At 40.3% G+C, this 17420-nt stretch overlaps 4 protein-coding genes across 4 annotated transcripts; 2 read left to right on the top strand and 2 right to left on the bottom strand.

The window, feature by feature from the left end:
- Positions 1–142: 142 nt before the first annotated feature.
- On the bottom strand, positions 143–2669 carry LOC114826170 (short-chain dehydrogenase TIC 32, chloroplastic-like). The gene is made up of 8 exons (XM_029106168.2): positions 2463–2669; positions 2107–2338; positions 1939–2018; positions 1466–1619; positions 1121–1199; positions 884–968; positions 618–664; positions 143–493 (listed from the first exon to the last, which is right to left on the bottom strand). The coding sequence occupies exons 1-8, from the start codon at positions 2566–2568 to the stop codon at positions 335–337; spliced, it is 942 nt and encodes a 313-aa protein (XP_028962001.1). The 5' UTR covers positions 2569–2669; the 3' UTR covers positions 143–334.
- Positions 2670–3777: 1108 nt separating this feature from the next.
- Positions 3778–8671, top strand: LOC114826169 (SKP1-like protein 21). The gene is made up of 10 exons (XM_029106167.2): positions 3778–3994; positions 4960–5229; positions 5642–5863; positions 6094–6285; positions 6365–6475; positions 6674–6752; positions 7200–7297; positions 7440–7618; positions 7886–8019; positions 8126–8671. The coding sequence occupies exons 2-10, from the start codon at positions 5194–5196 to the stop codon at positions 8140–8142; spliced, it is 1068 nt and encodes a 355-aa protein (XP_028962000.1). The 5' UTR covers positions 3778–3994; positions 4960–5193; the 3' UTR covers positions 8143–8671.
- Positions 8672–9123: 452 nt separating this feature from the next.
- Positions 9124–10076, bottom strand: LOC103442883 (uncharacterized). The gene has a single exon (XM_008381677.4). The coding sequence runs from the start codon at positions 10004–10006 to the stop codon at positions 9221–9223; it is 786 nt and encodes a 261-aa protein (XP_008379899.2). The 5' UTR covers positions 10007–10076; the 3' UTR covers positions 9124–9220.
- Positions 10077–15736: 5660 nt separating this feature from the next.
- On the top strand, positions 15737–16362 carry LOC114825917 (uncharacterized). The gene is made up of 2 exons (XM_029104969.1): positions 15737–15925; positions 16033–16362. The coding sequence occupies exons 1-2, from the start codon at positions 15737–15739 to the stop codon at positions 16360–16362; spliced, it is 519 nt and encodes a 172-aa protein (XP_028960802.1).
- The last annotated feature ends 1058 nt before the right edge of the window (positions 16363–17420 follow it).

Raw genomic sequence — 17420 nt, 5'->3', positions numbered from 1 at the left:
AGAGGGGAAGAGTTATAAAATAATGACAAAAAAATCTAAAAAAGGGAAGGGGAATCCGGATAGGGTAGCAGGATAAGGGGAAATCAAACGAAATGCAACCTCGAATCAAAACGACAAGGCTTTGAGCAGAAAAAGAAGACTATTCAGCTTGAAAGGATATTGTTCAACTTTTGAATTATAAGTTACAGCATTCTTGGAGTCTATTATTCAAAAACAAACAACCACCACTACGCATTATCCCTGTAAATAGGGTTGGTTGTATGAATCTTATAACGACACAATGCAAAGGGCACTTTCTTAAGTCTTTATATAGAGTTTTAAGTTTTAGAGAAGATCATTTAGTCAAATCCATGCTAAAATCCCATAGTTTCTTTGCCATCTCCACGTCTTGACCTTGTGGCCTTGGCTTGGATAGGTTACAGTCCGAGAAATATTCACCGGTCACCCCCTTGACTTGTGGATGCAGTGCCACGTAGCACGTCGTTGCTGCTCCCTGTAATCGACGAAGTTAATAATCAACATTACATTATACGTTTAAACGGCTAATATTGGAAAGTTCATCATATTTCGAATTAGGTATGTTGTTTGCTCTAGAGGTTCAAGCAGACGTAACTTACCTGCTGAACATTTTTAAGCACAGCTCTACCAAGCACGTTAACAAGCCCTGCATCAAACCAGAAAGCCAAACGTCTGATTATCCGAAACTAAGCACGTAGATAATGCATATGTAAATTTGAGATTTGTAGATTGACGTCAAATTTGGTTCGGTTTAAACTTTAAACATACACTGAATACAAAGCCTCCTCAACAAGCGATAGTATGCAGTTTAAATCAGAATACATTTATATAAGACTAACATAGTTGGGTTTGTGAAGTGATTTACCGTTAATAATGCTGTAATAACGAAACAGATTGGTAACAATTGCACCAGGGTGAAGCGAGTTTGCAGTAATATCAGCTCCTTCTTCCTGTTGGACAATCACAAACAACAGAGTTCACCCAACACACCATGACTGCCATAAACATAAAAAAAACAAGGTAATGTGTGTTTATCTCTACATATAAAAGTACAGGCGTATTTTCAGAATCACGATTCTGCTGATTTAACGTTGCGGATTACCTTTAAGCGTCTTGCAAGCTCATTAGCATGCAAAATGTTAGCAAGCTTTGATTGGCCATATGCACGAAAGCTGCTGTACCTGCAGATGGGCAGTCACAAAATCGGATTGGACTTGTATCAATCTCCCTCCATTCAGCATATGCTATAACGAAGGAAGCACACCGAAAACAAATATACTACGTGACTAACTTGTGCAGAAGTACTGATATGGCATCAGAATCCAATTCCAAACTTTCTTGCTTAAGCTCCACCCGCTTTTAATCAAAATCCTATGTGTGACTCATGCGCTAACAAATATATAATACAATCTAAATATCTAAAAACTAAGAATTATCTCAATGTTACCCTGCTTGGTCGTTAATTTTATCAAAACGAATTCCTTCAGGATATGGGTTGCGGTGAGCTTCTGAGGACACATTTACGATTCTCCCTTCTTTGCCGCTTTTCCGTGCTGTTTTCTTCATAGTATCCAACAAAAGATTTGTCAAAAGAAAATGACCTGAAAAATCAGGAAAATAACCAAATAGATACAAATCAACTCTCCCGAATCAAAGAAGGATGAAAGGTTAGCTGAGTTTATTGATGCATATACTCCGACACCGAGAGATAAAAGGACTAAAACTAGATTGGCTACAGATTAAACTAGATGAAACATTCAGTCAATTAGAACAGCTTAACCAACAATACTTTTTAAATTGTCAATGGTGTTCTAGGATTCATACAGCCAACCCTACTTAGTACCATAAGGGTTGGTTGTTGTCGTTGTTGTTGTTTGTACTTCAAGCTGTCAGTTTTACAGAGTAACAAATGCGACATACCTGCGTGGTTTGTGGCGAACTGAAGTTCGATCTTGTCCTTCGAAAGCGTGAAAGGGGTTCCCATAACTCCTGCATTGTTACTTAAGAAAAGACAAGTATTATTACTTGAGGTTGATTTTATGAACTAAGCCTCTTCAAGAACTTGTACAGCTTCTGTCCATTTCTTACATTAGGATGTTAAGAGGAAGACCGGAGGAATTGAAATCCGATGCGAATTTCCTAACGGATGATAACGAACTGAGATCCAGTTCCATGGCATCAACTTTGGCAGTGGGGACTGCCTTCACTATTTGTTCTCTTGCATCTTTACCGGCAGCCATGTTCCTCACTGCCATAACCACATGGGCGCCACGCAGTGCAAGAACGCGCGCGGTTTCAGTGCCAATACCACTAGATGCTCCTGCAACATCAATATGCAGAACCAAAGAGCATGTTCCCATAAGAACAAGGAACAATAGTTGAAGAAAGTATACCATCTGTATATCAAACTTAAAGAAAGAAGCGGCAAATGGAAGTTCCCTCACCTGTAACAATGGCGGTGAGACCAGTGGCATCAATCCCTTCAGTAACTTCCTCTGCTGTGGAAGATGATGAGAACCCAGATGGCCCTTTTGTTCTGAAGAACCACATCGTCTTCTTCTTCTCTCTCTCTCTCCCCTTCTGCACGCAAAGAGATGGGAAAGTCTTCAAGTGTGGTTTTAGTGACAGTTTTTGGTGAAGAGTTCTTTTCATTGCTTTGGTGGTGGGTGCCTCGGTGGAGCCTCTTTAGCCCGTTTTGTCTTTCGTGTCTAATTTTTGGACACACAGTTTGGAAAGGTCAATTTAATTAGCAAAACTATCATCATTTTATCCACTAATTTGTTGTTCACGATTTGACTTATTTGGGTTTATCTTTTAATTTGGATTTAATTTTTTTGAGCAAACTCTACCGTTTTGTACACTGTTTCTAGTTATTGACATAGCTTGCTGAAATTGTTTGGTATTGTAATATTTTTAGCATGTTGGGATTCTTTATTAGGGAAACTAATGAACAGGTTTGAAAACTTTGAGTTAACGATAAAGACAAAATAAATGGTAAAGTGAATAGTACCAGAATTGACTTTTTAGAATAAAAATGTGGTTTTTCGTTAAAGTGAACAGTACCAAAAATTTTTCGTTAAAGTTCCATTCTTGATTTCATATTATGTGTTTTAATCATACTATTATATATTAGAAGCAAAGAGTACATATAATCATAATATCGCAAAAATTTAGAAAAATAATTCAGTAATTGGATGGTGGGTATATAAAAATTTGATTCTTTCTTGCAAAAATATAGGAGATTCGAATTATGTTTCAAAAATTATGAGATAAAATTGATTTTGATTTTTTTTTAAAGTTAGAACTATAATTTGATTTCAAAACCTTTTAAGTTGGAATTGAAATGCTTGTTTATGATCCAAGCCGACCTAAAATCAGTGCCTTGCATAAAATATAGGAAGTTTTAACGAAACAATTCTAGTACTGTTCATTTTTAACAAAAAATCATATTTTTACCTTTCTTGGTACTATTCACTACACCTTTATTTGTTCTTTTTAATTAAAACTATTTTTTTTTTAAATTGTTTGTTAATTTTCCTTAAAATATACGATAAAGGTGAAGAGTCCATGAAAATAAAACAAATGAGGAGAAAAATCACTGTGGGCGTGGCCTATTTCACCAAACCCTCACCCAACCCACGTGATACTGGGCATCTCACAACCCGACCCGCCCAAACGCCGGGCCCATCCCCTCCTCCAATCCAAAAGTCCGAAACCCTAACTACCAGCACGTGCGAGGGCACCTCCTTCTTCGATAGAGTCACGTGCCGGAAACAACCGCACACGGACTCCAAATCCTGATAGCTGGAAGAGAAATGACACAGGAGGAAAAGGAAGATACAGAGAGAACAGAACAGAGATAGAAAGCCTTGCCTTTCGTTAACCCTAGCTCCCTCCCCAGTTTTCCCATCCCCAATTTTCCCACCGCTCCAAATTTCCCTCCCAAATTTTCCATGCATTTCAGCTCGTATTTGAGGTACGCTCACCGCTCTTTCTCCAATTGAAAATTTTCATATGGTATTGATTTATGCATGCAGCTTTGGCTAATTGTATTTTTCCCATTTCATAATTATTTAATCGATTGACTGTTTTTTGATGGTTTGATTTTTTTTGAATAAATAAACCCTAATTTTAATTTATATAGAAATACTACTGTTGATAAGGATTTTGTTAGTTGTGAGGTGGAATCATCAACAATGGAAGTTGAAGATTTTTCCTTGGTGGGAAATGGAAACCGTTTGGCATGGTTTATAATCTGAATTGTCGTTTGTATGTGTCCTGGAATTCGGATTTTCGGTTTCCTGGCAACCATATGACATAGTTTGTTTATCACTTCTTATTGGGTTCAGCTAACCCAACTGTTTATAAATTTTTTTTTTTTTTTTTTTCGCTGAATTGCTTAACCAATTGGTTGCATTACACTCGTCTCCTTTCGTCCTTGTTTCTTATTGGTTCATGGAGATTGAAGAACTCAATAGATTGGCTTCCAAGTTGTCTCCTTTCTGCATTCTGCCCCTTTATTTCTTTTGGCAGACCGAGTACTACATTGAGTTCTGAATGTTGGTTTATGCATATTAAATGCTATTTTGTATTGTATTTATCATTCAATCTTTAATACTTTCGTCTGGTATTGAGTATTGAGCTTTGTGCTGCTAGTGTGAAACTTATTTTTTCTTTCCCATTTATGTGCTCATCAATATTGCTCATGTATTGTCATTTTTCTCTTCTTTTTTTCCCATTTATGCACACAGAGATATTGAGATACTCCAGTGAAGTCCCCCCCCCCCCAAAAAAATATACTTCCCCCTTTTCTTGTTACAAATTACATTTACCACTGTTAACTTTTATAAGTTAAAATATTGAAGTTACTGATAATCTTGGAATTTGAGGATATCATCTTGTTTGTTCCCCAAATCTTATTGTGTTTTACTTTGAATACAGGAAAAATATTTGAGAAAGCTCTCCAGATAAGAATGCTCAAACAAATTTTGTTGGGATTCAAGATCGTATCATTTTGGGAAGCACTGATAACTATTTTGTACTTAGTTAATCAAGTCAAGGTTTTGAATAAGGAAAAGGTTCCATTTACCCTGTAACTCCTTGTGTTTAGAAGTGGAGGTGAAAGGTGGTTTTTGGTTCACCTCTTCTGAAGGTTAGTTGCAGTGTCACTGTCAAATGTCAGAAGGTGTCATGGCGGTAGTCAAACCCGAGGTATGCTACTTCTTGTCTGATGAATTACAAATGGTAATTTAGGCAAGTTAGATTATTTAGTTTCATTCCGTTTGTTTTCACATTGTATGATTTCAGCAGCATGTGTATCTTTAAGGGTCCTTTGTCACTTGAGTATGATGGGAAATGAATAGGTATAGTAAAAGAATTAGTTTGTTTGTAGACAAACTCTTGGTGGAATGTAAATGGAGAGTTGTAATTTCTTTGGTGAAAAAGGCTGGTGCATAGTGGTCAGAATAAGCAAAAATAGAAGATAGTGGCTAGGACTGCTTCACCTGGAGTTATTGGTTCTGTGGGTTGCATGTGTGGTAGTTCAAGCTAAGATGATATAGGAGTACTAGTTGTTTTTCTCTTTTGACTCCCTCCTGAATTTCCTTATGTTTTGTGCAATTAGATGAAATCTTACATCTGGCTTCAAACTGCTGATGGCTCAATCCAACAAGTAGAAGAAGAGGTTGCCATGTTTTGTCCCATGATATGCCGAGAAATATTACAAACAGGAATGGGATCTTCCAAAAACTATGCTATATCACTTCCTCAACGAGTTAATCCAGCCATTTTGGGCTTAATACTCGACTACTGTCGGTTTCATCAAGTACCCGGTCGCTCTAATAAGGTCTGACATATAATTCTAACACTTGTAGTTTCTTTTTCTGTTCTTACATGATATTTTTTTCCAATTAACAATCAACGGTGAAAATCTATTGTAGAAAACTTGGAGAAAATATTGCTACCCTTTATGTGGCCGAAAAAGGGTGGTTTTAATAGTCTTTTATCCATCATCATCATGTACATGGTGAAGTCAGAAGTAATTTATGTGTTTGATAGTATTGTTATCATGTGTAGGAGCGCAAAACTTTTGATGAGAAATTTATTCGAATGGATACAAAAAAGTTATGTGAGTTGACGTCCGCTGCTGACAGCCTCCAGTTGAAGCCTTTGGTTGATCTCACCAGCCGAGCGCTTGCTCGAATTATTGAAGGAAAATCACCCGAGGAGATACGCGAGACATTTCATTTACCTGATGACCTCACAGAGGTTTGTTACTATCAAAATTTATTGGTTTGTTTTTTTTCCCTTCCATCCATGTTTTTCATGTATATATGGTTCAATCCAGGAGGAGAAGTTGGAACCTCTGAGAAACATAACTGATGATCCACGTATCCGGCTCCTTAACCGGTTATATGCTAGAAAGAGGAAAGAATTAAAAGAGAGAGAGAAACTGAAGGTGCTTACTTTTACTTGAAGAGTTTGAAGCCTTTACCATATGTTAAATGCGATATATGTGGTAATTTTATATTTCACAATGTTTATTATTTTAGTTGTGCAGAGTACAAACAAATGTAATTATGTAGTTGGAAGCTTGAAGCATTAAGACCTGTGCATATATGATCGCATGAATAGAAAGTTTATTGTTTTGTTTCAGAGTGTTGAGGCTGAGGGAGAGCGTATCGATGAGCGTTCAGTCGATGATCTTTTGACATTTATAAATGGTGGAAACAGAGGTATGATCCAGAAATTATCTCTCTTCATCCTGGTTTTCTGCCTTTTTTCTTACACATCGATTTTATTTATTAATTTGTTGACTTTTTGCATCTTTTTTGCTGTTTGAAGTTATAGTATGTTTGGCTCTCAAATTCATAGGAGATAAAATTTCCTGTGTTCTTGTTAGTTAAGTGAGTTTGCTTCGCGGCTAGGACCACTCTGTTGAAGGGTATTGGCATCCCTATCTTATCTCCATGGACAAGGAGCACAATATTTTTTGGGTTTACATACTTTTTGATAGGTCATTCAGTCAGTAGATTCACATATCATGGGTACTTAATGAAGCATTCAAGTTTTTTTTTTCTGTACTGTACTATAGCTTGTCATATGAAAGTTGTATTTGATAGACCTATCTAGTTAATCGTTATCTACTCTCAAAACTTACCATAATCTGATACACTCTGCAGAAACAAAAGGGATTAAGACCAATAAGAATAAAAAGAAAAATCGAAGAAGAAAAGATCATCCAAAAGATTCTTCAACCAATGTAAATGGACATAACAAGGTTAGTACTTCCTTCTCTTGCTCAAGACAGCATCCTATCCGCACTTAAGTGTGTGTGTGTGTGTGTGTAGTATGCTTGTGAATTTTCCTGCATGTATCAAAACTTGTTTGTGATTTCTCTTTGCTGTTGTCTACATTTCTAGGATTTGGATGCGCTTTCTTCTGCTTCCCAAGATGGTGACACTATCAATGTTGAGTCTCCGTCTCCCAGTTCTTCAAAGTTGCAAGATTCTACGTCTGTTACCTTTTCACCAAAGCTTGACTTTGATGATGGTGATTTGGATGACGATTTAGATCCTGCCATGAAGGAAGAACTTGACAGGTAACAACAATGTCCATTTAGTTTGTGATGATGAATCAAACTTCTGTTTTTATAAAGTATATTATTCAATCATATTAGAATGATCCACACTAATATTTAACTGTTTATATGAATTATGCTGACCCTTGTCTCGGCGTACATGGAAATTTTTCTTTGCCCCTGTTAAATATCCCCTTCCATGGTTACTCGGTAGAATCTACAGATATTTTATGATTATTGCAAAGACTGTTTGTTTCTTATATTCCTTTATGTTTATGCTTTATGTAGGGAAGTGGAGGATTTTGCGCGAAGATTAAATTCAGATTGGCCAGAAAGGATGCAGGAAATTTTATCCTTGGGCCAAGAGAGGAAACTTGCACCAATAGATATAAACGGCAATGGCTCTGCACGTAGATATAAAAGTATGTCCCAATACATCCTCTGATATTGAGAGTGATTGAGTGAGTGAGTGTGCAACTAGATTGAGTGAAGATTTGGTTAGACTGAGAGTTACCGGGTGATTTGCAGGTTTGGACAGGAGATAGTGATCTACGAGAGAGCACTATTTAATCCGAATCTGCAGCAGCTTGAGTGATTGGAACAGATGCTACCGACGAGGTTTGCTGCTGCAGAAGCTTAGAAGAGAGCAGTGTTTTTGGTGTTGACGGCATGTGAGTACATTTGTTTGTTTTTTCCATCACCAAACGCAATTTTCGTTCTGTGGGCATCTTCCATGTCGAAGAAAGCAAACGAACAGATATCAAGAAAAAGAAGAGGAAGAGCCCACAATTGGGAGCATAGTTTTCCTCATTGCCTTGAGCTTATGTTCTCTTTTGTGGTTGTTTATGAGGAGCATACTTTCCGCTGTTTTTTTCCTTGAGCCGCCATTGATGGGAGCCGGCCCCCTGTACTTTCTTGAAACGATGCCGAATTTTACAGATGTACCTTTTCTTCTTCATTTCATATAGAGGCCCCATTTGGCTTTACAGAGTCTTGCAAGAAGTTGTAAGTTCTTTCAGTTGATGTAATGAAATCGAAATGAGAAATAAAGGTTATTTATAAAGCTTTGTACAATATGGTCGTTTTGAATATGTTGGAAGGGCATATTTAATCTTAGGTTCCACCGAGCGGATTTGATGACAGAGAAAAACTTTCACGCACCTGTTTCACAAAACTACTTCATGAAATCAGTTTCTAACATGTAAGCTCGTGAATGTGAGACTTTAGAAATAAGAAAATGTAAGTTTTTCTCCTTGACGGTAGGTATGAACATTTACTCATCACCAATGCCTTTTCAAGAATTTGAATATGTTGGAAGGCCATATTTAATCTTAAGTTCCACAGAGCGAATTCGATGACTGAGAAACTTTCATGCACCGGTTTCACAAACCCACTTCATGAAATCAGTTTCTCATGTATAAAATCATGAATGTGAGACCTTACTTTTGGTGACGGTAGAAGCGAACATTTACTCGTCACCAATGCCTTTTTCAATTTCAATTCATTCACAAGTAGTATTCATAAAATTCACATTCTATGAAGATCTTTTATTCAGTTATTTTTCTTTAACATTAATAAACGAAAACGAAAAAAAAAAAGAAAAAGAAATAAGTACGTTGAAGATCAGTAATCTTTCAGTTTATGGGCAGAGTAATACTTCTTGAAAGCCCTAGGAAGATAGAAAGGCAACAAGAACCCAAATAAATTGAAGCACCAAAACCCCATATTAGCAATAGCAAGTCCTCTCCCAACGTACAATCTTCTTGCAGATCCACCGTACTCCTCATACTCTTTGGAAAACTCACTCTTCAGCCACTCAACAATGGTGAATATCCTCCTGGAATTATAGAAAACCGGCACGAAAACACGTATGGGCGTTGAGAACCGGTCGCCGAAAGCCATTCCTTCCATGAACACCTGACTTGCGAGGAGAAAAACGTGCGGAGAAGCGGCGCTGATGCCTTCTTTATCGCCTTCGAAAATGCCCTCGAAAATGTAGGCAATGGGGAGCAGAAGGCCGATGATGGCGCCCGTTAGGACGTAGAGGCGGAGGATTTTGTTTTTGGGGTTGAAAACTGTGGGGTCTTTAGAGGAACTGAGGGCGGGGAATGCAACTTTGGAGATGAAGTTCATGTAGATCATGGAGAAGACAACGAAGGCAAAGTCTTGGGGACTTACCATGCCGCTGGCGGAGAAGACGACGACGACGGCGAGGGCGTTGAGCTGCCGGAAGGAGAACATACCGCCACCGGCTTTCCGCGGAGAGGCGGTGGCGCTGGAGTGTAAAGTTGGGAACTTCTGATGGGAGGTGAGTTTTGAGGAGGTTTGGTCGTTGTGTTCCTTGAATTCATGTTCTTGTTCTTTAGGGAGGCTAATGTCACTGCAGGTTGGACCAACCCCACCTGACATATTTTTGTGTTCGTGTTGATTAGGGTTAGGGTTTCTTGCAGAGAAAGAAGAGTTGAAGAGAGAAAATTGTGAGAGGTTGAAAAAGGTTAGAGAATTAAGAGCTGGGGAGAAGTATGATAGGGCAAAGCAAAAGGTGGGGAGGGTGGACAGGTGGCAGTGTAAAAGGGATTTCAGGAAGCTGGTGAGTGGACATCATTTTACCTTAAATATTTTTGTCCAAGTCAAAGTGGCTTTTGCTGTTCTTAAGCTTAGTCTACACTTTTATTGGATAGTGTTGTTTAGGGGTGATAAACGAGAAAAACTTCAGTAGGACGGTGGGATGAGTCGGATTATGTACACTGTCGAAGCCTCCTATAAAGCATAACCTGTATTTTGAAGATGCAATCAAATACTATAAATTTCGACCTCTTGGAGAGTTCTCTCGCAGTAATGAGATTCTATAATAATCTAAATTCATGTATTAAATAATAATAGCACTACGTATACGTAAGTATAACTCATATGAAAATTACTAGCCAACTTCCTATCTAATATTTTTCCAGAATTAGACAGAGAAAATGTGTGATCCACTTACAGGCCATTGAATTTGGTGCAATGACAAAATGCTAATGTTTTAGTGAATCACAGGGTTTGGATACTGTGCATGTCGTGTGGCAACGTGGCTCGTGTAGTAAAACTAAATGACAAACCTACCGCTTCACTAACTTTGTGACAAGATGGTCGAGTGTCCCTGCATGCACTGACATAACTACGAAACAAGAAATGATCGAATTTAGACGTTATTCGACCAGAATCAAAATAAGATTAATGCTAGAAATGATCGGATTTATTATTCAACCAGAATCAAAATAAGATTAATGCTAAGTAAATTAAATTCATAAGTTAAATTTATAAATTAAATGATACGTCATTGAAATAAACATATTAATTAATATTTAAATAATAATTTAATTATAGTTTTTATATTTAGAATTACTCTAAAAATGATGTTTCTAAGAAAGTAACTACTAACCAACTATTATGAATTCGAAACGATGAATTCAAATATTATTGGCACTTGAAAAACGATAATAATTAAAAGGGACATTTTAGATGCGGTCCCTAGCTATCAATATTCTTTGATTGAAACCTTGTTAGTTTTTAGTTTTTGATTGAGGTCCCTGATATTAATGTAATAATATAAGTTACTATATTTTTTTAATTAAAAATTAAAAATTGAAATTTGTAATTGTTTATATTAATGAGAATTTAAATAAAACCCATAATTATGGGATTAAAAATAATAAAATATAAATTATTCTCTCTATTATATTGTGTGTGTGTATATATACATATATGTATGGGTACATTAACCAAAATTAACAAAAAAAGTTATTGTACCAAAACATGGATACATTCTCAAATCAACGAAAAAGAATGTACCCATATAAGTTTAAACATGGATTAAAAAATTTGAATGGATTTTATATTAAAAAATGGTACATTTTACATATAACAAATTGATATATTTGAGAATGGGTATGTAGACATCGAAATTTCGTAAATAAATGCTGACCGATAAATCAAAGTGTCAACGCTCATGTATTACATAAATTTTACACGTAGCGCGTGACTCAACGAAAATTGAAATGAGTTGGAAAAGTCATCAAATAGGACACGTGTCAACACCTGGCAGAAACGACTTATTTCATCTGGGATATTATATTCAAAATTAGGCATTGGAAAATTCTATAAATACAAGCCCATTTCATTCATTTAAGGAAAACCAATTCATATTACATCTTGAAGCTCTGAAGCTCTGAAACTCCGAAGCTCTCAAGCATCTAGGTTCCCGAAGAATCAAGAAAGCCTTCTTCGTTCTTCGTTCATCGTTCTTCCAAGATCAAGCCCCGACGGCCCTTGAAGAAAGTGTTCTTCGTTCATCGTTCTTCCAAGATCAAGCCCCAACGGCCCTTTGGATCAACAATCATCCACCAATTCAAGATCAAGCCCCGACGGCCCTTGAAGAAAGTGTTCTTCGTTCTTCGTTCTTCGTTCATCGTTCTTCCAAGATCAAGCCCCGACGGCCCTTGGATCAACCATCCACCAATTCAAGATCAAGCCCCGACGGCCCTTGAAGAAAGCACCATCGTTCATCATCCGTTCATCCAAGATCAAGCCTCAACGGCCCTTTGGATCAACAACGTCGACAAATCCACACATCCAACCGTTCTTCAAGATCAAGCTCAAAAGCCCTTGGAGATCCGTTCATCACTGTTCTTCAAGATCAAGCCCAAAAGCCCTTGGAGATCCGTTCGTCACTGTTCTTCAAAGATCAAGCCCAAAAGCCCCTTTGAAGATCCGCTCAAATCCACCTTCAAGATCAAGCCCAAAAGCCCTTGAAGATCCGTTCATCACTGTTCTTCAAGATCAAGCCCAAAAACCCTTGGAGATCCGTTCATCACTGTTCTTCAAGATCAAGCCCAAAAGCCCTTGGAGATCCGTTCGTCACTGTTCTTCAAAGATCAAGCCCAAAAGCCCCTTTGAAGATCCGCTCAAATCCACCTTCAAGATCAAGTCCACGGCCCTTGAAGAACGTTCATCCTTAGATCAAGCCCAACGGCCCTTTGGATCAATCACAAATCCACAAATACACACCTTACGGAGATCGAATCAGAGGATCAAAATAGAGAGAGATTGTAACCCCAAAATCATCAAACACTTAATATTTGTTTGTGCGTGTTGTTCTTGTCTCTTTCGTTTCAGGAATTTTCCGCGTTCACAAATTGGCACGCCCAGTGGGACAATCTCTGCCTCTCATCTCTTTCTCCGTTCAAGAAATTCAAGCGCATTTCCAAAATTAATGGCATCAAGGAAGGCTCAAACTGTTCCCGCAACCGGCGCAAAGAACAAAAGCGTCCTCGTCGCAACTGGTGTCACTTTGGGCATCACAACTCGAAGCATGGCAAGAGCTACTTCTGCCGCCTCTTTCGCCTCTGCATCAACTCTGCCAAAGGAACAAAAACACCCAAGGCACGAGCCTTTGATCACCTTAGCCTCACTAAGGGCACCAAGGGGGGAAAGCCCAAGGAAATACTCCGAATCCATGCTCTTCGATGCCGATTCAAGCGACAGTTCAGCCATGCAAGTCATGACCATTGGAGCAACTTCAATCGATGAGCAGCTGGCTCAAATGAATGAAGCAATCGCAAGGCTAACCCGAACTGTGGAAGAAAAAGACTTGCAAATTGCAGCACTAGTCAACCGACTGGAGGCGCAGGATGGCGATAAACCCGACCCAGAGGATGATCCACTAAAGGGAGGAGCTGGCGGAGACGAAGAACCCCCGGTGAAGAAAATCGATGGGAAGCCGGAGCCAGACCAAGCAGCGGCACTCATGGGATCTCTTTCTATCCAGCAGCTGCAGGAGATGATCACCAACACCATCAAGGCACAGTACGAAGGGAGCTCACATACCTCCTTGTTCTACTCGAAGCCCTATTCCAAGAAGATTGATGCCCTAAGGATGCCAAGGGGTTATCAACCACCAAAGTTCATGCAGTTTGATGGAAAAGGAAACCCAAAGCAGCACGTTGCACATTTCGTCGAAACTTGCAACAACGCAGGGACAGAGAGAGACTACCTCGCCAAGCAGTTTGTGCGCTCGCTGAAAGGAAATGCCTTTGAGTGGTACACGGACCTAGAGCCTGAGTCCATCAACAGCTGGGAGCAATTGGAGCGGGAATTCCTCAACCGCTTCTACAGCACCCGCCGCACTGTGAGCATGCTAGAGCTAACGAGCACAAAACAGTGGAAGGATGAGCCAGTCATTGACTACATCAACAGATGGCGCACTCTAAGCCTCGACTGTAAAGACAGGCTCTCGAAAACCTCTTCAATCGAGATGTGCATCCAAGGCATGCAATGGGGTTTGCAATACATCCTTCAAGGCATTAAACCACGGACTTTCGAGGAATTGGCCACTCGCGCCCATGACATGGAGTTGAGCATCGCCCATCATGGGAAGAAAGAACCGATCGCCGACTACAAGAACGACAAAGTTCTTGGGCCAAAGGTGGAGAAGGCTACGTGGAAATCCACCAAAGAAGCAATGACAGTCAACACAGCTCCCGTCAAAATCCCTACACGAGGCAAGGCGATTCAAAACGAAGCTTTTCATGATCAAGAGATGCGTAGACGCACTTTGAAGGAGCTTGAGAAGAAGACTTATCCATTCCCCGACTCTGATGTGGTTGCCATGCTGGACGACCTGTTGGACAAGAAGGTGATCAGTTTGCCTGAGTGCAGACGGCCGGAAGAGATGAATCGTACCGACAGTCCAAGATACTGTAAATTCCACCGCTTCATCAGTCATCCGACAGAAAAATGTTTCGTGCTGAAAGATCTCATCATGAAGTTGGCTCAGAAAGGAATCATCGAGCTAGATCTTGACGATGTGGAGAAGTCAAACTATACCACCTTCACTTCTGGCTCTTTCGACTCAAAGTTTTCACCTCAACTGCTGGGGGCATCCTCCAAGACAAGCAAAGTTGAAGGATGGACTCAAGTCACTCCTAAGAAATTGCACAAGAAGCATACGTCTCCTCCACAAGTCCGCCAATCGGAAAGGGGGCAAAGCAGCTCTTGTCAACCTTCAAAGCAACATGAACATGTTGAAGATGATGAAACTTCGACATGAAGATCGTCCGTCCCCATCACGATGCGCGACTTCTTGCCCGAAGACTTCTTCAATCACGCGGTCAAAGCTCCTTGCTATGAAAATTGTGAGGAACGCCTCTCCCGGATTGCTTGACAAAATTCACAAATTCTCCTCGCCCGCATGAGCCTAAACTGCATGGCACAATGCTCCTTGTTCGCACGAGCCTAAACTGCACGAACCAACGCTCCTGGTCTGCACGAGCATAAAAGGCAACATCAAAGCTCCTAGTCTGCACGAGTATAAAAGGCAACAACAAAGCTCCTGGTCTGCACGAGCATAAAAGGCAACACCAATGCTCCTTGTCCGCACGAGCCTAAACTGCACGAACCAAATGCTCCTTGCCTGCACGAGCTGAAACTGCAAACGGCACTAAGCGCTCCTTGCCTGCATGAGCTGAAACTGCAAACGGCACACAAAAAAAAAAAAAAAAAAAAAAAATACCAAAAAAAATATATGTATGTATTCGAACTACGTTAAGACTTGATCTCTTCTTTGGAAGGGTACGTAGGCAGCTTGAATATTCAATTTCGAGTTCAGTCACATCAAAATAAAAAATAAGGGTTTTATTAATGAAAGTCAATTTCATTACAAAAAAAAAAAAAAAAAAAATACCAAAAAAAATATATGTATGTATTCGAACTACGTTAAGACTTGATCTCTTCTTTGGAAGGGTACGTAGGCAGCTTGAATATTCAATTTCGAGTTCAGTCACATCAAAATAAAAAATAAGGGTTTTATTAATGAAAGTCAATTTCATTACAAAAAAAAAAAAAAAAATTTCACATATATTAAAAAAAAAAAAAATATATATATATATATATATATATATAAATAAGTAAAAAAAAAAAAAAAAGGGAAGTGGATGGATCAAAGTTCTTGGGCTAGAAAATCTAAAAGGTGCAGCAATCATTTAATGGGGGCTTGAAATCGTGATGAGCCCAGCCACAAATCCAGCTCCCCAAGTCTCTCTCAAACCATTTCTCCTCAGCCCATCAATTAAAGTCCAAGCCCAGCGGCAAGAGTAGCTGGAGATGATGAAGGATTCAATTGGTATGCAGCGGAAAATCCCCGAAGCCTTCCTTTTGTGGTCCTCTCCTCTCTGCGTTTTCCTGAACTCAGTGACTCAGCGAACTCGTCTTCGTCTACAAGTGAAACACCACCTGCGAGCGGTTGAGCTACGAGCGGCAAAACCTGTGAAATCATTTGCAGATAGAGAGGGGGTGCTCCGCGCGATCCGACTGTAATTTGAGAAATGGCGGCGGATCCATTCCATGCTCCGATCTGTCGTCCATTGGAGCATTGACTCGTTGAAACAAATTCGCACCAGGCACTGCTCCAACCAGTGCTTCCCGCTACAGTCCACCGCCAAAACCCAATTCCAGCAACCGCTGGAGCCGTGTCCGAGATCCAACGGTGGATGCTGCAAATCCTATCGGAGGTTGACTCGTGTCATCGGAATTTGGTGGTCCGCCGCGATTTGAAGCCCTGTAAATTGTTGTTTGGGGACGATGGAGTTCTCAAGCTGGTGGATTTTGGTCAGGCTAGGATACTCTTGGATCCGGGATATGTTCCTGATGAAAACCCACAACCGCATGAACGAAGCGCTCTCAGTCAGGGTGCCTTTCAGCCACCTGAAGTGATTCCCGGAAAAGGATGAGTCATGTGAAGAAGGGTACAGGGCTCAAAAAAAAAAAAAAAAAAAAAACAGATGGTTAATGTGCAAAGAACCCCTTTAATGGTTGCTGCTACATATGTTGTCGAAGCTCAGAGACGCAACACTGGCGATGGGGTTGATATGGAGAACCACAGCTTTTGCGGTGTCGTCGAGATCAACGGCGGCGGCGTCGTTTCGTCTGCATCCGGGCTATGGCATCAGAGGCCCAAGCCCAACAGGTGGACTTCAAGGCCCGAGACAAAACGGAATTCCTCAAGACACCCAACAAGAAATGCAGCCCAAGCCGCACTCCCCACGCTTCTTTCTCAAAAGCAAAAGATCCAACTCTCACTTCAACTACGACAAGTCGTCGTCCGGTACTTCCTCCATCCTTCTCTCTCCTCCTCACAAAAGTCGCGGACTTCAACTGAAACTCGAGCCGAGCTTGTGCAAGTGGTGCGTGTAATAGCGGCAGCAGCTGCTGCAACATAAGCGTGAAGTACAGGTACAGGTGCAGGTGCCTGATGCCGTCGGGGTTGGTTTTCTTCTTAGGGTGCTTTGTGTTGCTCGAATCAGTCGCCACGGCTTACGTCTGTTTCAACCCGTGAATTTTCCTTCGCACTGATGATCTGGAGAATGACGCCAGCTCTACTCCTCTCGAAGCAGCAGCAAGGCGACGGCGCATCGTTCGTGAAGAAAGTCCGGACCCGAACCCGTTCTGGACACGGATCCTGCCTCTGACGCAGATCAACCAACGTTCCGATGCGTGTCAACCTTTACACAACCACCATTACAAACCCAGCTGCAGCTCCTCAGCCCAAGTCACCAACGCATGTCTCTCTCTCAGCCACAAACAGCAGCAAACAGTCTTCTTCCTCAACTCGCCATCGACGCCTCGAAGTCACGGCAAAGCAGCAACGCCTCGGTTCCCTCGACGTCTTTCGCGGACTCACGGTTGTGGGAAGTGGCAAGAACAAGCAACATCACCACTGTTAACCTGCTGCTGCATCATCTCGACAAATTCCTCGATGCATAGCTTGGATTCGTTGGAGTAGCATCTT

This window comes from Malus domestica, chromosome 07, assembly GCF_042453785.1.
Source record: "Malus domestica chromosome 07, GDT2T_hap1".
Lineage (NCBI taxonomy): Eukaryota > Viridiplantae > Streptophyta > Magnoliopsida > Rosales > Rosaceae > Malus > Malus domestica.
This window is presented reverse-complemented; position numbering and strand designations above follow the sequence as displayed.